This window comes from Oncorhynchus keta, chromosome 15 (assembly GCF_023373465.1).
Source record: "Oncorhynchus keta strain PuntledgeMale-10-30-2019 chromosome 15, Oket_V2, whole genome shotgun sequence".
In the NCBI taxonomy this organism is placed as follows: domain Eukaryota; kingdom Metazoa; phylum Chordata; class Actinopteri; order Salmoniformes; family Salmonidae; genus Oncorhynchus; species Oncorhynchus keta.
In genome coordinates this window covers 26,499,164-26,520,509 of record NC_068435.1, presented here as the reverse complement: position 1 = coordinate 26,520,509, position 21,346 = coordinate 26,499,164, and the positions used below count along the sequence as shown (strand labels likewise).

Below are 21,346 nucleotides of genomic sequence, written 5' to 3'. Positions count from 1 at the left end.
ACACACACACACACACACACACACACACACACACACACACACACACACACACACACACACACACACACACACACACACACACACACACACACACACACACACACACACACACACACACACACACACACACACACACACACCTATCGACAGCCTCAGAACCTTGAAGTTATCCAGCCATGTGAACTGAAACTGAATTAAGTGAGCTATCTGCCCTTACCCTCTGATGTTTCTTTTTGATGTGCTCCTCACTAGTCTGTCAGTTCATGTAAATGGCTGTTTTCACTTCAATTGCTTCATCACTAAAGACCCTCATTGTACACAGCATTTCGAAATACTTTTTACTGCCTCTACTGAATTCCTCTCTTACATGTTATTGTCGGTCCTCTCCACCGCATCCTCTGTACATTCCATGCCTATCCGATGTATATTATAAGACAACACAACAAAAGCCATCCCTTATGAGTGAAAATTCCCTCAGCCGGAAATAGCTCTCGACAGTCCCACACAAAACATTCTTTAAAAGTAACTGAAAACAACATTTTCTATCAACTAGAAAATCTCAGGAGTGTTCCACCCTACCTGTTTCACTTTCATTGAAATCTCATGGCTCCATCTCAAAGGCGCGTGACTCAGGTACAGAAACCACATGCAGAGAGAGGAATGCAATGCACACGCTGCATTCAGGATGCTATAAAGAATGAACAAATCCAGAGCTCCAGTCACCCACGAGACCTAGGGATGTGCATTGTCCTCATTTGATCACCGCCACAAACAGGAAAAAATGTCCAGTACAAGAAAATGTTTACATATACAGAGGAAAAGAAGAGTACGACAGCACATGACTCTGGCAGTCTGCTCTCTCCCCCTCTTGCTCTTGGTTCTCCTCTTTCTCACTCTCTTTCTCGGTCCCCCCTCTCTCCTCTCTATTGCTCTATTTTTCTCTCTCTGTCCCTCTCTCTAACCCCCCTCTCGCACACACACTCAGACTCTCCTGTGCTCTTGCACTCCCACTACTGTTGTGTAATCAATTGGGTTTGATGGAAAATACTGTTTTTTTTAATCGCTTTGGTGCAATTTTCACAAGTATGTGGTACATTTTCACAACTCAGTTCAAAACTGTAAACAGATCATCAAAAAGGTAGTTGACTAAGTACAACACACAAAACATACAGTCATCTAGAAATACTGTACATGTTTCACTTTGCCATACATGTTCATATGAAGTAATTGCCTTTCACAGTGCAATGCTCACATTTCTTTTAATTTGACTCTCTTCTCTTTTGTTAAAGACATTTTACTATTACTTAAGCCCACTGCTGTTAATTGATGATCACTTAAACGTTTGGTAAACCTAGAGATTTGACATGTAAACTGCTTTGTCTACTACAAACTTGGAGAACTACACTGAACACAAATATAAACTCAACATGTAAAGTTTTGGTCCCATTGTAGCGGTCGTCGATGGTGGAAGAAGAAGAGGACCAAGGTGCAGCGTGGTATGTGTCCATAACTTTTAATAAAGAACTTGAGCACAGAACAAAAACAATAAACCGGCAACCGAAAACAGTTCTGTCTGGTGCAGACACAGAACAGAAAACAGAAAATAATCACCCACAAAACACAATAGAAAACAGGCTACCTAAATATGGTTCTCAATCGGGGACAACGATTGACAGCTGCCTCTGATTGAGAACCATACCAGGCCAAACACAGAAATAGCAAATCATAGTAAAACTAACATAGACAACCCACCCAACTCACACCCTGACCATACTAAAACAAAGACGTAAAATAACTAAGGTCAGAACTTGACACCCATATGAGATACGGTGATGAGATCCTGAGGACCATTGTCGTACCTTTCATTTCCCGGCCATCACCTCATGTTGCATGGCCCCATATTACAAGGATCTGTACAGAATTCCTGGAAGCTGAACATTTTCCAGTTCTTCCTTGGCCTGCATACTCACCAGTCACCCATTGAGCGTGTTTGGGATGTTCTGGATCGAAGTGTACGACAGCGTGTTCCAGTTCCCGCAACTTCACACAGCCATTGAAGAGGAGTGGGACAACATTCCACCTGCTAAAGTCAAAAGCCTGATCACTTCTATACAAAGGAGATGTGTCACGCTGCATGAGGCAAATGGTGGTTACACCACATACTGACTGGTTTTCTGATCTGAGCACCTACCTTATATTTTTATTTTAAAATTCCCCTTTTTCTCCCTAATTGGTAGTTACAGTCTTGTCCCATCGCTGCAACTCCCCTACAGACTCGGAAGAGGCGAAGGTCGGGAGCCGCACCAATGTGTCGGAGGAAACATTGTCCAGATGGCGACCGTAGTTAGCTTGCAGGTTCCTGGCCCACCACTAGAAGTTGATAGAGCACGATGGGACAAGGAAATCCTGGCCAAACCCTCGCCTAACCCGGACGACGCTAGGCCAATTGTGCGCTGCCTCATTGGTCTCCCTGTCATGGCCGGCTGTGACACACCCTGGGATCGATCCCAGGTCTGTAGTGATGCCTAAAGCAACGCGATGCAGTGCCACTCAGGGGAGGCTCACCCTACCTTTTCTTTTAAGGTAAAAATGACCAATCATGTTAAATCCATAGACAGGGCTTATTGAATTTATTTCAATAGACTGATTTTCTTAAATGGACTGTGAACTCAGTAAAATATTTGAAATTGTTCCATGTTGCGTTTATATTTTTGTTCAGTGTACCTAATGAAAATGTATATCTGTAAAGTAGAAACATAAACATATAATGTACAGTACCAGTCATAAATGTGGACATACCTACTCCTTCAAGGGGTTTTCTTTATTTGGATTATTATTCTACATTGTAGAAAATAGTACACATAAAGAAAAACCCTGGAATGAGTAGGTGTGTCCAAACTTTTGACTGGTACTGTAGGTCAGACATGGCTTTTCCCCAGGTGCATGAACAATGAAGATATTTACTGCAATTCTGATGCAAACTAGTGCCTGCTAAACATTGTTTATTTCATTTCTTTCACTTGATTACACCGTGAAAGATTATAACACCTTTGATCACATCTGGAATAGATATTATGGAAATGTGATGTTCACTCATTTTTTATGAGTGGTGCCTAATGTGAAAACAGTGGGATGTATTGTATTTTGTATTGTATTGTACTTAATAGTACTGTAGCATACTACATGTTTTGCTATTGGATTAAATGGTTTTTAAAATGAGAAGATATAATATCATTATGTTGTGTATTTGTGATTGAACCAATGTACTCATTATATTTCGCATTAAACTTATATTTTGGAACAAAGGTTGTGTGGTGAAAGATGTCTACAAACAAAATGAACGCACAATTAAAGGTTTTGAATGTAAGACTGTCTGCGTTACAAGTGTTACCTATTTGTACTAAGAGTATTTTTTAATTCATCACATACTTGTGAAAATTGTACCAAAGCGAATAAAAAAACTGTAATGAGGACTCAATTTAACAAGAAAATCAATATGAGGCTGCTGCTACTGTACTGATTGGATTACATTACACCAATTAGAAATTTGGCAGAGTTTGGTAGAGAAATTTGGCAACCCCCCACCCCCCAAAAAAACTGCAGCATGTATACCATTGAGACCGCCCGAATTGATGCATATGAGCATCTAAAAAAATCTATTTGAAATGCAAAGGGTGTGAAGGGGACTGACTGGTATCATCCTTAGGAAATACTGTAGTCTTCCTTAGGGAAAATAGTCTTGAAATCCTTCACCATTTGATACAAAACAGAATGTAACTCCCCACTGTGTGCCTTCAGGTCATGTAGAAATTTAGACAAATATAACAATAAGCCCATGCAAACATTGATGCGTCTCACGTTCTTCATAATTGTTTACCCATGAACAAGCTAAAGGTGGCTGAAAACAGCAGGAGTAAAACACATTACTATGACTGTCTCCGGTTTGTTTTCGCTTGGTCTGACTTCCTCTGCTACCCCCATGAATACATTATGAATCAAAAGAAGGCACAGCAATCCATTTTCTAAATCCTGTTTCTCAAACTGAGGGGGTTTTATAATTTGCCCTTTTTTGTCTCGACAAAGTACATTACTTTCCCCTGGAAGCTAAAACTACGAATGATATACTTCACTTGGGAAGAAGAATGGGGAAAGGACTTTAATGGGGGTATACGCTGCTGTGTATGTGTACTGTAGCATATGCTCATCTAAAAGCACTTAATCAATGTCTTGTCTGGGTCATTATTTTTGTTCAAAAATCTAATACAGTAGAGTAACAGGATTTGACCTGAATCATTATTTCATGAAATCTCTGAAAATAACCTTGAAGGAATATTGAAGGGTTCTTCAGTTTTTAATAGTATTAACAATAAAAAAAAATACTTACAGCACTAAGACTTTATGCAACTGTTAATATATTTAAGGCTACAGTATTTCAGATCCCCCAATTAACCGTATATCTCAAAGCTATATATTGAGTCAACATGCAACAATCATCTTCACAAGATAACTGAGACAATAAGATGTCACGATTCAGCCCCTGCTTTCCATAATTATTCTTATTGAGCTAGTTAAAGTAGTTAAAAGAAGAATTCTGATGTTGTGCTCGTTATGCATTGGAAATGACAGTTTGTCAACAAGTGGACAAAATAAGTGGTTTTGTGGAGAAAGAGAAAGATAGCGCACACATAATTATCATCTTGGAGGATTCATCAAAGAGGAACTTTTTATGATCTATCTATTTCAACATAGAGAAGGAAATTCCTCAGAAAATGCCATTTCAACTGTCTTTCTAGACCTCTGATGGTGGTATAGTGTTGAGGAAAAATAGATTTTCTTAAATAGCCACAGTGAATGTCTTTGCACGGAATTAGGATGGCCAATAAAGGCCCCAGCATGTGAGCAAGGAACATAATATTGTGTAGTGGGGGGTATCGGTAGTTTAGCAGCCTGATGATGATGTCTTCATCCATGTTCTCACTTCCAGAGTTGTGGCTGCCTCTGGCCTGGGGGTTACTGCTGTATATGTGAATAACATAACAATGATTTAGAATGATGACATGTTGATTAGGGTCAACGTGTATGTCATGTTGCTCTCTGGGAGTAGAATAAATACGCTGTGTGTGGATATTGGATATGTTGAGCTACACACTTACAAATCATCCATATGGTTTTTACCAGTACAATAAAAAAGGAATTACCGTAAAAACTGTTTATGTCACCTTCAAGGTGTGACAATAAACTGATTGTACAAAACATTACGAACACCTTCTCTTTCCATGACATAGACTGGCCAGGTGAATCAAGGTGAAAGCTATGATCCCGTATTGATGTCACTTGTTAAATCCACAAATCAGTGTAGATGAAGGGGAGGAGATGGTTTAAAGAACGATTTTTAAGCCTTGAGACAATTGAGACATGGATTGTGTACGTACGTGTGTCATTCAGAGGCTGAATAGGCAAGACAAAAGATTTAAGTTCCTGTGAACAGGGTATGGCAGTAGGTGCCAGGCACACAGGTTTGAGTGTGTCAAGAACTGCAACACTGCTGGGTTTTTCACACTCAACAGTTTCCTTTGTGTATCAAGAATGGTCCTCCACTCAAAGGACATCCAGCCAACTTGACACAACTGTGGGAAGCATTAGAGTCAACATGGGTCAGCACTCCTGTGGAACACTTTCGACACCTTGTAGTCCATGCACAGCGAATTGAGGCTGTTCTGAGGGCTTAAGAGGGTGCAACTTAATATTAGGAAGGTGTTCCTAATGTTTTGTACACTCAGTGTAGGTTCACAACCTATTTGCTTACTTCAACAAATAAAACACACGCTAAAACAATTAACTGTTTATCACTTGCCTACTCAAGGATTAGTATTATATTAGTATTATTTATTAGTTTAGTATTATAATAACGTAATGTATGCATTTAGGTAGATCAACATAGGCCTACATTGAAATATGTTAAACATATTGTAGATGAACAAATCAAATAATGCTCTGAAACGGTCTGAGCTTACCCTGCTGACTTGCTGTAAAGTAAATGTATACATCCGACTGCTTAATGAAGTTTGTGTGTGGTTAAGTCGAAAGCTTGTATTTCTCCAGATAGAGTCTCAACCTCATGGTCTTCAACAAGAATTGCATTACAATAAAAGACGCCACTGCAGTTGACATTTAAAAATCACTTGACATTTAATTTGACAAGAATAGAAGGGGATGAACACGTGTAGCTCCTCACTGATGCACAAGACAAACAAGTCCCATTGGTTGGGTCTTGTTTTCGATGGAAACAATTTGCCTATTGTGATTAGCAGTACTGTCAATTCGAGCTTGGTCATCAAAATCCAAGGATAAGAGTTTTTCACAATTGCATGCTTTTAAAGGTTTATTGAGTGCAGCTGGCCTATGTGAGGATGGTTGAGAGGGACTCTTTTAAATATACTTTTCTGGATATTCGGACAACATTTTTACTTACATACAAACAGAGCAGTTCCTGAGGCACTTAGAGAGGGTTATCAAGTTTATTTTAATAAAACATTTAAAATGTTCTGTCTTCTAAATAAACAACAATAACAACCACCACAAAATATGATTAAAACTGAACTGAAAGGCTTGATTTGATTCCCATTGTCTTTAAAAACAAATCTACCATAAAAGTAACACATTAGTCTTTTCTGCTTGTCTTGTCCTCACAAGTACTCTCGGCTCTCCTCCACTTCCGCCACGGGAGGATATGTTTTGTCTTTGTCTAATATCCCTGCTACAGTTTTAAAGGGTGGCCCCCACTCGCTGAGGTATTTGAAGTCTTCTCCTCCGTCTGCCATCCACGACTCGATGGAGCTTAGCGACTCGCCCACCGACCCATCCCCCTCGTAGGCATACGTGACCAGTGAGTCATACGGCGGAGCAGAGAAACCCAGGTGGTTCTCCTGGAGACGCTGGTGGATGTAGTCCCTGATGATGTCTGCGCTGCCCTCTGTGGTGGGGGTTGACTCATTGATCTCAGTTTGGGCGGTGACCTCTGACCCTGTGCCCCTGCAGAGCATTTTTTCCTTGATGGCTTTGGTGTTCCTCAGAGTGCCCATGTCGAAGGCGTGGGTGTCCTCCTCGCCGCCCCCCTCATCATCGTAGTGGATCACGTTGTCCCGGATGTCCTCCTTGGATGACATCAACGTCTCCCTCTTCTTCTGCCGTCTCAGGCCGACATAGAGTGCAAAGATCGCTACAACATAAAAGAACCAAGCACACACAGTGTGTTATCTTTTACATACATAGATGTACTGCAGTGAAAATATACATTGACGTGCATTTCAAGAGCCTTTCAAGGTACTGTAGGAGGGTATGGGAAGAGAGACCGTTGGATGTCATGTGTTAGGAGCCATTAGCTAATTTCCTTATTTCTCCAGACATTCTTTTTTCAGCAGGAGAACTTAAAATAATCACAGCCTGAGGCCAGCCGTGATCCATTTTTGACATGCTATCTGTCACTATTGTAGTACTGAGACAGGATGAAAGGCTGTTTCACCTGGCTTTCATCTCCCTCTCCCTCCCCTTTTCCTCTTTCCCAATGGCAGACAGTAGAGACTACAGCACAGCAGCCTACTCCATACTAATGAAGTGCTCACTGTGTTATGCAACAGCAAGAGATACTTTAGTAGGAAAAAGTAGGGGGGAATGGCCAGACCAAGAAAAATGAGCTAAATCGACCTATAAGTATGATTATGGTTATGGGACTGTTTCAAGGGCCATTTTTCAAATTGTGACATCAATTTAATGAAGTTACTGTACGTTAGGACTTCAGCTCCCCCTAGTGTAAAATGATACACTTTAACATTCTGATTAATTGCATTTACAGAGTTCATACTGTAGTTGGAAATAAATACTTGTGGGGTAATCATTATTACTCTCATTCTCAAGGTGTCAGATGAAAAGTTCTGAAATACTCTGCCTCTGCACCAGGATCGCAGTCTGAATGATAGACAGGACTTACCCAGGAGTATGACCATGCACAGTAAAATGGCCATCACTGCCCAGGTGCTGAGGCCCATCGGTAGGAATACTGCCTCTGCCGTGCAGGACAGGAGTGACCCTTCAGTCACACAGGCACACACTCGGACAGTGAGGGTGCCGGTGCTGCTCTGGGCTGGATACCCATTGTCCTCCACCACCACAGGTATCACGTAGTACTCCTGGACCCGCCTCTGGAACCCTACACGCTTGGTCACTATTCCTGCAGTGTTGTCTGGAAACCAAATGACAACCATTAACCCAACATGGCTGAAACCCCACACGTCCATTAACGATTAACTCTAAATATCTGACTGAAATCCTATACGTCTGTCTGGTCACGATCCCCCCAGTGTTGTCTGAAAACCAAATGAGAGACCATCAGAGACTGTTCACTTGTAATACAACTGAGAGTACATACATGCAGTACTTCCTTAGTTCTTATTTATAATCCTCTTCGTTCCAGGAGGAATATAGGGGCCTGTACTAAAGATCTACAATGCTGCCGGTCTTGGGCTACATGCATTTGCTGATGTCTAAGCCGACCTTTATCAAGCCCAAATGTTCTTCAGGGGAGATGTATAATTGTCACTTTTACCGCTTTTGGTTTTCGGCTTATTTGAAATAAGGTGAAGTTGTGTACTTAGAATGTACAACAGAAAACAAATAGGGCCAGCAGCACAATGCACGGCTCTGAGAAACAAACACAAGCCTGCTGTTTTTATGGCTATACAGAGATGAAGTGTCGAGATGTGCCCTGCCTCTCCAGCACCAGGATAGTGGTTGTGAACTGACTCTGTACAGCCTTCCCTCTGCCTGGATGGACAAAGATCTCACTTGACAAGTAGGAGCCATTAAAGCACACCTTGTGCCTGTTTTCTGCGATTGCCATGAGCGCTGCTGTCCCTCTGAATCAAGCCTGATATTTATGCGTTATTTTGTTAGAAAAATACTAACAGAGGTTGGTGAGATGGTAAGGCTCTAGGGCAGGGGTGTCAAACTCATCTTGCCCCGGTGTGCCGCATTCGGACTTCAGTGAGGCCTTTCCTCTACATCAAATTGGAAAATAATTGTTCTCTATCCATCGTTCTGGGAATTTTCTATGTCTATCTTTCATTCTGGTGATTATTAGCGAGCTGGGCACAATCTACAAATAGTTTGTTTCAATTGATTTTAGTCATTTTAAAGTATACTGACTTCATTTGATTTTTTACTCAAACCACACGCGGGCCTGATTGGACACCCTCGTGGGCCGGATGTTTGCACCCTGGTATCAGTGGCGTAGTGCAGTTTCAAAAAAATAAAATGTCAAGCTATTTTACACATTTTGCCATGAGGCTGAGAGAAAATGTTGTTGTTTTAGAGATCATTTCCTAGGGGGGTGGGGGGCTTATGGGGGCTGCAGTGCCTGACATCCCCTGGGTCGTGACAAAAACTCTAAACAATACCAATTGTTTGTGGATATTGTAGGGAGCTAGTATCAAGGAAAAAGATTTGTAGTGAGTCACTGGCACTGCATCATAATAGATAGTCCCTGTATAATATTATTGTATAAAGAAACTTTCTATAAAAATATCCTTATTGAACGTGCCTCTCTCTCTCTCTCTCTCTCTCTCTCTCTCTCTCTCTCTCTCTCTCTCTCTCTCTCTCTCTCTCTCTCTCTCTCTCTCTCTCTCTCTCTCTCTCTGTCTCTCTCTCTCTCTCTCTCTCTCTCTCTCTCTCTGTCTCTCTCTGTCTCTCTCTCTCTCTCTCTCTCTCTCTCTCTCTCTCTCTCTGTCTCTCTCTCTGTCTTCTCTCTCTCTCTCTCTCTCTCTCTCTCTCTCTCTCTGTCTCTCTCTCTGTCTCTCTCTCTCTCTCTCTCTCTCTCTCTCTCTCTCTCTCTCTCTCTCTCTCTCTCTCTCTCTCTCTCTCTCTCTCTCTCTCTCTCTCTCTCTCTCTCTCTCTCTCTCTCTCTCTCTCTCTCTCTCTCTCTGTCTCTCTCTCTCTCTCTCTGTCTCTCTCTCTCTCTCTCTCTCTCTCTCTCTCTCTGTCTCTCTCTCTCTCTCTCTGTCTCTCTCTCTCTCTCTCTCTCTCTCTCTCTCTCTCTCTCTCTCTGTCTCTCTCTCTCTCTCTCTCTCTCTCTCTCTCTCTCTCTGTCTCTCTCTCTCTCTCTCTCTCTCTCTCTCTCTCTCTCTCTCTCTCTCTCTCTCTCTCTCTCTCTCTCTCTCTCTCTCTCTCTCTCTCTCTCTCTCTCTCTCTCTCTCTCTCTCCCTCTCTCTCTCTCTCTCTCTCTCTCTCTCTCTGTCTCTCTCTCTCTCTCCCCACCCCTCTCTCTCTCTCTCTCTCTCTCTCTGTCTCTCTCTCTCTCTCTCTCTCTCTCTCTCTCTCTCTCTGTCTCTCTCTCTCTCTCTGTCTCTCTCTCTCTCTCTCTCTCTCTCTCTCTCTCTCTCTCTGTCTCTCTCTCTCTCTCTCTCTCTCTCTCTCTCTCTCTCTCTCTCTCTCTCTCTCTCTCTCTCTCTCTCTCTCTCTCTCTCTCTCTCTCTCTCTCTCTCTCTCTCTCTCTCCTCTCTCTCTCTCTCTCTGTCTCTCTCTCTCTCTCTGTCTCTCTCTCTCTCTCTCTCTGTCTCTCTCTCTCTCTCTCTCTCTCTCTCTCTCTCTCTCTCTGTCTCTCTCTCTCTCTCTCTCTCTGTCTCTCTCTCTCTCTGTCTCTCTCTCTCTCTCTCTCTCTCTGTCTCTCTCTCTCTCTCTCTCTCTCTCTCTGTCTCTCTCTGTCTCTCTCTCTCTCTCTCTCTCTCTCTCTCTCTCTCTCTCTCTCTCTCTCTGTCTCTCTCTCTCTCTCTCTCTCTCTTTCTCTCTGTCTCTCTCTCTCTCTCTCTCTTTCTTTTCCTGGAGTGAAAAAATATGGCTTACTTCCAAAGTCTCGCACGGTGAAATTCCTGTTTCTGATTTCCCTAGGGGACTTGAAGAAGAACCTCTGTCCAACAGCCGGAAGATCCATGTCCGTAGCACTGATGGTCTGAATTACCTGGCAAAGCACAAAGAGCTTTCAACTTTAGGCGTAGAACCAAGTGGAGAAACTATTTATCACAATTATTCTCTTTCATTCTCTCTCACACGCACCGGCACTCCACGCATGCACACAGTCTTTCTCACAGTGGAACTGTACTTGCCTGGCCTACTTCTGCATTTTCACAGACAAAAGTGTCAAAGGGAACGGCAAGCTCCGGAGGGAACTCGTTGACATCCAGCACATTGACTGTGACTGTGACCTTGTTGGATAGGAGAGGGTTGTCTGCAGAATCAAAGAAAACAGTAATCATACAACACATAATAAATACTCCATGCACATAGTGGACCTCAGTGAGCATCACAAATGAGTGAGCATTGCAAAAGCCCTTTCTCTTATCATGTCTGAACTGCTTTTTAAAACAATCAGTATTGTGGTTTATTGGGCACATGTTAATTCTAGCTTGATAAAATATGCAACAGTGACACTCTCTGTTTGCATTTGGAATTGCATGCCTCATTCAATCAATATGAAATTGACAATGAAATAACACAACACATAAAAGCCATTGAAATTGTTTTAATAATAATAATAGAAAAACAAATGGCAGCACAGACAAATTATAAGATATTAATAATATGTGTTGATAGTATTGGGTGATTTGCTTATCATGCTAATTATTTTTTCCAATTGAAAAGCTTCCCATATAAAAAGCCGCCCTTCCAGTGGAGAAATAGCATTAGTTCATACAGTATAATCTGTCAGTCTGCATTACTATGAGTATAAGTCAATTCCACTAGATGGTGCCAAAAGAATGGAACATTGTGTGTGTAGGTGAACTACTGCAAACTCCATCCAAGTTATTTGCTCCAGAGAAGTCTTAGAGAAGTGCCCCCCTCTTGTTCATGATGAATTAAAAGGGAAAGAATTATCTTAGATCAACACTTCTACTCTGAGAGGCTTTGTGAATACGGCCGCGGGGCACTCGGTTTGTATTCAGACCCCTTTTTCCACATTTTGTTACGTTACAGCCTTATTCCGAAACTGATTAAATTGTTGTTTTTCCTCATCAATCTATACATAACACCCCATAATGGCAAAGCAAAAACAGTTTTTAGAAATGTTTGCAAATGTATTAAAAGTAAAAAACTGAAATATCACATTAACATAAGTATATAGACACTTTTCTCAGTACATTGTTGAAGCACCTTTGATAGCGATTACATCCTAAAGTCTTCTTGGGTATGATGCTACAAATTTGGCACACCTGTATTTGGGGAGTTTCTCCCATTCTTCTCTGCAGATCCTCTCAAGCTCTGTCAGGTTGGATGGGGAGCGTTGCTGCACTGTAACGATTTCCTTCTTCCTCTGACGAGGAGTTTGAAATATCAGACCAATGCGCAGCGTGGTAAGTGTCCATAATATATTTATTAAACTGAACACAGAATACAAAAGAGCAAGATAAATAAATGAAAACCGAAACAGTTCTGTATGGTAAAACACAGACACAGAAAACAACTACCCACAAATCATTGTGGGAAAACAGGCTGCCTATGTATGGTACTCAATCAAATCAAATCAAATGTATTTATATAGCCCTTCGTACATCAGCTGATATGTCAAAGTGCTGTACAGGAACCCAGCCTAAAACCCCAAGACCACATAGAATGCCCACCCCAACTCACGCCCTGACCAAACTAAAATAGAGACATAAAAAAGGAACTAAGGTCAGGACGTGACATGCACAGCTATTTTCAGGTCTCTCCAGAGATGTTCGGTCGGGTTCAGGATTAGGTTCTGGCTGGGCCACTCAAGGACATTCAGAGACTTGTCCTGAAGTCACTCCTGTGTTGTCTTGGCTGTGTGTTTAGGATAGTTGTCCTGTTAGAAGATGAACCTTCGCCCCAGTCTGAGATCCTGAGCACTCTGTAGCAGGGTTCCATCAAGGATACCTCTGTACTTTGCTCTGTTCATCTTTCCCTCGATCCTGACTAGTCTCCCAGTCCCTGCCACTGCTAAACTTCCCCCAGCATGATGCTGCCACCACTAGGCTTAAGGATGATGCCAGGTTTCCTCCAGATGTGACGCTTGGCATTCAGGCTAAAGACTTCAATCTTGGTTTCATCAGACCAGAGAATCTTGTTTCTCATGGTCTGAGAGTCCTTTAGGTGCCTTTTGGCAAACTCCAAGTGGGCATTCGTGTGCCTTTTACTGAGGACTGGCTTTCTTCTGGCCACTCTACCATAAAGGCCTGATTGGTGGAGTGCTGCAGAGATGGTTGTCCTTCTAGAAGGTTATCCCAACTCCACAGAGGAACTCTAGAGCTCTGTCACAGTGAACATTCGGTTCTTGGTCACCTCCCTTAGCAAGGCCCTTCTCCCCCGATTGCTAAGTTTGGCCGGGCAGCCAGCCAGCTCTAGGAAGAGTCTTGATGGTTCCAAACTTCTTCCATTTAAGAATTATGGAGGCCACTGTGTTCTTGGGACCTTCAATGCTTCAGAAATCGTTTGGTACCCTTCCTCAGATCTGTGCCTCAACACAATCCTATCGCTGAGCTCTACGGACAATTCCTTCAACCTCATGGCTTGGTCTTTTGCTCTGACATGCACTGTCAATTGTGGGACCTTATATATAGACAGGTGTGTGTGTCTTTCCAAATCATGTTCAATGAATTGAATTTACCACAGGTGGACTCCAATCAAGTGTAGAAACATTTCAAGAATGATCAATAGAAACAGGATGCATCTGAGCTCAATTTCGTGTTTCATAGCAAAGGGTGTGTAGATTGACGAGAAATAATGAATATTTAATACATTTTAGAATTAAGGCTGTAACGTAACGAAATGTGGGAAAGTCAAGGGGTCTAATTACTTTCCAAATGCATTGTATATTAACCAGAGGAGGCTGGTGGAAGGAGTTATAGGCGGACTGGCTCATTGTAATGCTGGAATGGAATAAATGAATGTTACCAAACACATCAAGCACATGGAAACAACGTGTTTGACTCCATTCCATTAATTCCAGTCCAGCCATTACAGTGAGCCTGTCCTCATATAGCTCCTCCAACCAGCCTCCTCTAATATTAATAGATATTATATACATATTAACTCTTTGTCCCAATACTTACTAACTTTAGTGGCCACTACAGAGATATTGTGCTGCCTATTACTCTCTCTGTCCAACATCTCGTTGGTGGAGATGGTCCCTTCCACAGTATCAATGTCAAAGCAGCTGTCCACAGGCCTCTTCCACTCAATAGAGTACCTACAAAACATGCAGAAAACATATAATAAACATATACATATGATTCCCTCAACCTCACATGGCATCTCTCAATCAAGACTTACAGCTGAACTATTTTTGCCATACCTTTTCTACGTAATAGATCTATAGCGATAGATCCATATTTTATTGGTCCCCAAGGAGAAACGTCAGAAAGATCAATCAAATAAAGACCAAGGCTATGACAGCAAACATTACACAGACGAATAATCATTTTCTTTTCATGTAGAGACTAAGGATTTGTCCCAAATATCATCCGATTCCCTATCCCCAGGGCCTGGTCAAAGGAAGTGCCCCACATAGGGAATAGGATGTCATTTGGGATGCAGCCTGGTTGTGTTCTGATCAGCGTTTGAGTACATTTAAGTGTTCCATATCCCAAAAGAACGATGAGAAATGTAATGCTCTAAAATATTAAGCAGCCATCACGAAGACTGCCTTTCAAGCAAGGTGAATTACTGCCTCTTCCATTTGTAGTAAGCCATGAAATATTCATAGACAACAAAAAACACACAGCTGGGCTACAAACTATTTTGATGGTCTTGTGCAAGACATGTCCCGCGTCTCACATTCCCGCTCTCAACACTAACAGAGTGGAAGTCAACTGTATTTGAAAAACATTTGAAAGATGACGACAAACAACAGGCCAAATGTGATAGTAGATCAGTGTTAATTTACACCTCTGAAGAGCAGAGCGACCGGTGGGTCTTAAGATGTCAGAGGTAGGTGCCCAAATGTAAAGTAACTCAGCCCATGATGGACCCATTTCTCAACCCCAGCCGTGATGGAGCTCACCCTTAAGTAAACATACAGTAGGCAAATAACACTTTTTAAATACAGTACCAGTCAAAAGTTTGGACACACCTACTCATTCAAGGGTTTTTCTTTATTTTGACTATTTTCTACATTGTAGAATAATAGTGAATACATCAAACCTATGAAATAACACATATGGAATCATGTAGTAACCAATAATTGTTAAACAAATCAAAATATATTTTATAACTGAGATACTTCAAAGTAGCCACCCTTTTTTTTTGTTGAACACTTTTTTGGTTCCTACATGATTCCATATGTGTTATGTCATAGGTTTGATGTCTTCACTATTAGTCTACAATGTAGAAAATAGTCAAAACAAAGAAAAACCCTTGAATGAGTAGGTGTGTCCAAACCTTTGACTGGTACTGTATATATATATAATGTATAAATGTATGCATGATGACGAACCTAACTGCACTGCTGCTTGCGTCTAGGTCCTGTGCAGTAACTGATCCAATAATTGTGCCCACAGGAGTATCCTCATACACATCTATGGTGTAAGAGGTCTTAGTGAACACAGGGGGTTCGTTCACATCCAGCACATTGACCTTGACTGTGGTGGTGTCTTTGAAAGGGCCCAGGTGGAGGAACCGGGGGTCCAGGTGAGCGTTGGAGGCCTCCACTTTAAAGGTGTACGACCTTTTGTTTTCGTAGTCGAGATGCTGAAACATAATGAGTGAAGGAGTAATCAGCAAAGTGAAATGCATTTATTATTCAGAAATATCAATCAACATAGAATAAAACATAAAAAGCGAACATTTTACATGAACACTGAATATACTGTGCAATGGTCAAATACAAAGCTTAGGGGGACATACTTGTCTTGGTTCAGTTTGTTAACACCTCTGTTCGGTTTAGTATGCTCAACAGAGATGGAAGTCAAGCACTTTGATATGGAAATGTCACCAAGATTGATTCATCTAAAATGAACCAAAAGGGTTGGTTTCCATGTGCTTTTACCAAAAAAGATTCATATTCTTCAGTGTCTCCGCTTTTAAGCCATTTGAGACATGAAAAGTGAGTGCTTAGGTTTTGACAGATTTTCAGGAAGATACTTTGAGAACAGCTTTCTCACCCTATGTTACAGTCTTACATTATCTCAGCTGGGTCCCTAGTTTGTGCTTACAGCCAAACAGTTCTCACTGTCAACACACACACACACACACACACACACACACACACACACACACACACACACACACACACACACACACACACACACACACACACACACACACACACACACACACACACACACACACACACACACACACACACACACACACACACACACACACACACACACACACACACACACAGCAGTCCCTGTCTGAGGCACATGCATTCAAACATCTGGTCATCTGTGAAAATGGCAGCCACCCTGCTGACTAGATAACCAGACAGACAACAGGAGTGTGCCGGTGATGCAGGAGGACAGACACCACAGCATGTGTGCCATCCCATCCTAAAAGCACCGTTCAGTGTTACATGCAGGGAACATAATTCCTGCAACACTACATAAATGTAAATTAGCAGGGAAAATATGAATGATCTGGAAATTGAACCCACCCATTATTAGTTTGGGCCTATATCCTGCTACTCTACCTTCCACCACAAATCCGCAACCTAGTGGAATGTCTTATCATCGGCACAGAGGTGTCAATTACAGTATTTGTGCGAGGAAGCTCCTGCTGTTTTCACTTTGCCCTCCTGTGTGCCTGACTCACCTCCCTTGCCTCATCATCTAGGAGATCAATGGAATAGCAAAGTGCCTCAACCTACTACTTAAAATGAGAGGGGAGACATTTTTTTAAAATTCACTGATAATCCACATGGTAATAACTACTTTTGTAATATACCAGAGCTCAGCTTGGAAAGAGATCATATTATCTCAAATCAATCAAAAGTGGTTGATAGTCTAACGTATAAAGGTTGGAACCTTCCAGATAATAACTACTGGAGTCTTGAAGCATATCTTAGATTAGGTTGTGCTTTCAGACCGCAACTAAATCCAGCAAACTGTCCAATGTAGAAAGACCCCGATATCTTGACACACAAATACATGTCGAGGGCATTCAAATCCCACAGGCAGTTTACCTACCATTTCACTATAATCTTTTATTTTGACGGAGCCGATTATCCCTTGAACCCATTATTCCAAATCCTCTTATCACACTGTGGCAAACGTTGGCTGAGCCCTCCCTAAGTCAGAGACGGGAGTAAAATAACCTGTCTCAGCAATTTTCTATACTTTTCTCCAACACCTGGGCTTTCACAGTGGGTGGTCACGTGCTGTTTTAGCAAATGTACACAAGTCAGGTATATAGATGCTCATTTTGGGCTACTTGTCAGGACCTTGTAGATGTCTCACAGTTAGAGGGTGGGAGCAATAGACAGAGCAATAAGACAGATGGCTGTGATACAAAGATCTACAAAACGATGGCCCTATAATCATTTCAAATTCAGAAGACAACGGTGCATTTACACATAATTCCCACAATGTATTTGCAAGAAAGTGCCGAATGTTTCATTGTCACACAAATGCAAGTGGCACTTCGGGAGACGTCTATCTATCGAAGGACGTCCTCCGGAAACAAAAAAACACAATATTTGCGACGGAACCCGCACAGCTGCAAGATACAGACCCCATCTGTGAAGTAATAATATCATCCCAGAACAAACGAGAGGTGCAGTCAAACCCAGTACAAAAGCTTATTTTTTTCCCCAACTATCCATTTATGTGAATATAAGAGTTTGGAAGTCTGTGGCTCACAGAGAGAAGAGCTGCTGCAAAGAGGATGTCTAAAGGGGTTCCTGCTTGTCACATCCCAACGGGAGGTGTGTTTTCTGATCCTAGCCTTGGAGGCATTTATTTATTCATGTCAGCTAAATCCAAAAACATTGCCCACTGGGCACACACTGGTTGAATCAACACTGTTTCCACGTAATTCCAATGAAAGGACGTTGAACCAATGTGGAATCGACATTGACATGACGGCAGGGTAGCCTAGTGGTTAGAGCGTTGGACTAGTAACCGGAAGGTTGCAAGTTCAAACCCCCGAGCTGACAAGGTACAAATCTGTCGTTCTGCCCCTGAACAGGCAGTTAACCCACTGTTCCTAGGCCGTCATTGCCTAGTTAAATAAAGGTAAAATAAAATAAAATAGTTCCCAGTGGGTGGGCACTTTCCTGCGAAAAATATCACAAAACAGTTTTAGACTTCCAGAAAATAGGGATCATCAAGTTCTCCATACTTCCTCCTGGTTAGGTTCGGAGGGTGGTTTGTAGCTGTGATAAGAGGAGGTATGCAGAAACAATCTAGTAATATTCCAAGGCCCAAGTAGTCCATTATTTAAATTTTCTATGTGAACTGCATTGCTCATGATCTATCATAACTGATCTGAAATTCTCATGGAAGGAAATTGAGAAACTGTTCCATAAACATGAGGAATGGATATCATTTCTGGACCTACAGTATCCTCATCACAGAGAAAAAGGGTGCACGTTAAATGAAGTGACTGGTGAAGGGTTGTGAATTCCTACTTTTCTAAGGACTATGATTCCCTCCTGACTGTGCCCGTTGGAGGTGATGTCAAACATGATGCCTTCATCACCAGGAACTATAGAATATTCCACCTCTGCATTCTTCCCAGAGTCCAGGTCATGAGCTCTGACCTTCCCTACTGCTGAGCCCACAGACGATGATTCTGAGACCCTGAGGTGGAGAATACCTGCCGTAAAATAAAGATGGACAAGAAAGTTTAAAATACAACCTGTTATTGGCTGATTTTTGTATGTGTCAAGTCACGGCGGTAGTGTTAAGTAAGGACAACAGACTCACATTATCCTCTGTGCAGTTATCACTTCTCTGGTCATTTTAAACAATTGATTATGTATAGACAGTGCATAACCTCATTATAATTGATTTACACTAATTAACATGAATTAATCATTAGATTAATTTGCCTAGAGATATAAGGTGACATTCAGCACACACAATTTACACAGGCATTCAACTTTCATACCAGTTAGACTTACTAGATTTATTGGCTAACAGCAAACAAAACCTTTGTCATTTAAATGCAATGTGGCACACTTTTTGAAAACCTGGGGGGGTTGTCGTTGACGTCGCTGAGGGTGACGTTGATGGTGGTTGTTCCGGCTAGTCCCCCCAGCTGCCCGCCCATATCCTTGGCCTGAATAAGGACCTGGTACAGCTCCTTCATTTCACGGTCCATGTTGGGTAAAGCAGTCCTTATCACCCCTGTTCAAGTTCACAGAAACAAACAGGGAAGATGTAAGTGTGTGTGAGGGAGAAAAACAAGAGAGAGAGCGAGAGAGAGGCAGAGAGAGAGAGAGAGAGAGAGAGAGAGGGAACACAGGGGTAGAAAGAGAGATGAGTTATGACTATAAGAGATCGTATCCACTTTGATGTTACTGGGGGGAATTAAGAAGAGGTGGATTTTGTGTAAATAGTGAATAGCGTTTGATCGGGAGTCAGTCCATGGTACAGGTACAACAGGGTCACAAAAAAGTAAAAAGTAAAAAGGTAAAGGAATTGCACTGTGTTGTCAAGCAGGGTGTTTCCCTATACTCTCAGTCCAACTTTATCTGCAAAAAAAACTATCTCAATGTACACTATATATACAAAAGTATGTGGACACCCCTTCAAATTGGTAGATTTGGCTATTTCAGCCACACCCGTTGCTGACAGGTGTATAAAACCGAACACACAGCCATGCAATCTCCATAATCAAACATTGGCTGTAGAATGGGCTTACTGAAGAGCTCAGTGACTTTCAAAGTGGCACCGTCATAGGATGCCAAATTTCTGCCCTGCTAGAGCTGCCCTGGTAAACTGTAAGTGCTGCTATTGTGAAGTGGAAACATTTCGTAGCAATAACAGCTCAGCGGGCCACAGAAGATCACAGAACGGGACTGCCAAGTGCTAAAGCGTACAAATCATCTGTCCTCTTTGCAACACTCACTACTGAGTTCAAAACTGCCTCTGGAATGATGAACAGCACAAGCACAGTTCATTGGGAGCTTCGTGAAATGGGTTTCCATGGCCAAGCTGCCGCACACAAGCCTAAGATTACCATTCACAATGTCAAGCATCGGCTGGAGTGGTGTAAAGCTTGCCGCCATTGTACTCTGGAGCAGTGGAAACTCGTTCCCTGGAGTGATGAATCACTCAGTGTATAAGAACTTGACAGGCCTGCACAAAGCCCTGACATCAACTCTTTCGAACACCTTTGGGTTGAATTGGAACGCCGACTGCGAGCCAGATTTAACTGCCCAACATAAGTGCCCAACCTCACTAATACACTTGCGGTTGAATGGAATCAAGTCCTTGCAGCAATGTTCCAACATCTAGTAGAAAGCCTTCCCAGAAGAGTGGAGGCTGTTGTGGCAGCAAATGGGGGACCAACTCCATATTAATGCCCATGATTTTGGAACGAGATGTTCGACGAACCGGTGCCCCATACTTTTGGCCATGTACAGTGGGGCAAAAAAGTATTTAGTCAGCCACCAATTGTGCAAGTTCTCCCACTTAAAAAGATGAGAGAGGCCTGTCATTTTCATCATAGGTACACGTCAACTGTGACAGACAAAATGAGAAGAAAAAATCAAGAAAATCACATTGTAGGATTTTTACTGAATTGATTTGCAAATTATGGTGGAAAATAAGTATTTGGTCAATAGCAAAAGTTTATCTCAATACTTTGTTATATACCCTTTGTTGGCAATGACAGAGGTCAAACATTTTCTGTAAGTCTTCACAAGGTTTTCACACACTGTTGCTGGTATTTTGGCCCATTCCTCCATGCAGATCTCCTCTAGAGCAGTGATGTTTTGGGGCTGTTGCTGGGCAACACAGACTTTCAACTCCCTCCAAAGATTTTCTATGGGGTTGAGATCTGGAGACTGGCTAGGCCACTCCAGGACCTTGAAATGCTTCTTACGAAGCCACTCCTTCGCTGCCTGGGCGGTGTGTTTGGGATCATTGTCATGCTGAAAGACCCAGCCACGTTTCCTCTTCAATGCCCTTGCTGATGGAAGGAGGTTTTCACTCAAAATCTCATGATACATGGCCCCATTCATTCTTTCCTTTACACGGATCAGTCGTCCTGGTCCCTTTGCAGAAAAACAGCCCCAAAGCATGATGTTTCCACCCCCATACTTCACAGTAGGTATGGTGTTCTTTGGATGCAACTCGTCATTCTTTGTCCTCCAAACACGACGAGTTGAGTT

At 42.1% G+C, this 21,346-nt stretch overlaps 2 protein-coding genes across 2 annotated transcripts in view; both read right to left on the bottom strand.

Moving 5' to 3' along the window:
• The window catches only part of LOC118394680 (cadherin-18-like), an 82,183-nt gene extending 81,277 nt beyond the window's left edge, over positions 1-906 (bottom strand). The window contains exon 1 of the mRNA XM_035788126.2: positions 580-906. The gene's annotated coding sequence lies outside the window, so the exon portion shown is untranslated. The remainder of the gene's footprint in view (positions 1-579) is intronic.
• Positions 907-6,216: 5,310 nt separating this feature from the next.
• Positions 6,217-21,346, bottom strand: part of LOC118395109 (cadherin-12-like) — a 33,759-nt gene continuing 18,629 nt past the window's right edge. The window contains exons 5-12 of the mRNA XM_035788894.2: positions 19,188-19,355; positions 18,635-18,822; positions 15,500-15,753; positions 14,118-14,254; positions 11,154-11,275; positions 10,894-11,008; positions 7,988-8,239; positions 6,217-7,219 (exon numbers count right to left, since the gene is read on the bottom strand). Coding sequence (XP_035644787.1) covers positions 6,687-7,219; positions 7,988-8,239; positions 10,894-11,008; positions 11,154-11,275; positions 14,118-14,254; positions 15,500-15,753; positions 18,635-18,822; positions 19,188-19,355 — 1,769 coding nt within the window. The 3' untranslated portion in view covers positions 6,217-6,686. The remainder of the gene's footprint in view (positions 7,220-7,987; positions 8,240-10,893; positions 11,009-11,153; positions 11,276-14,117; positions 14,255-15,499; positions 15,754-18,634; positions 18,823-19,187; positions 19,356-21,346) is intronic.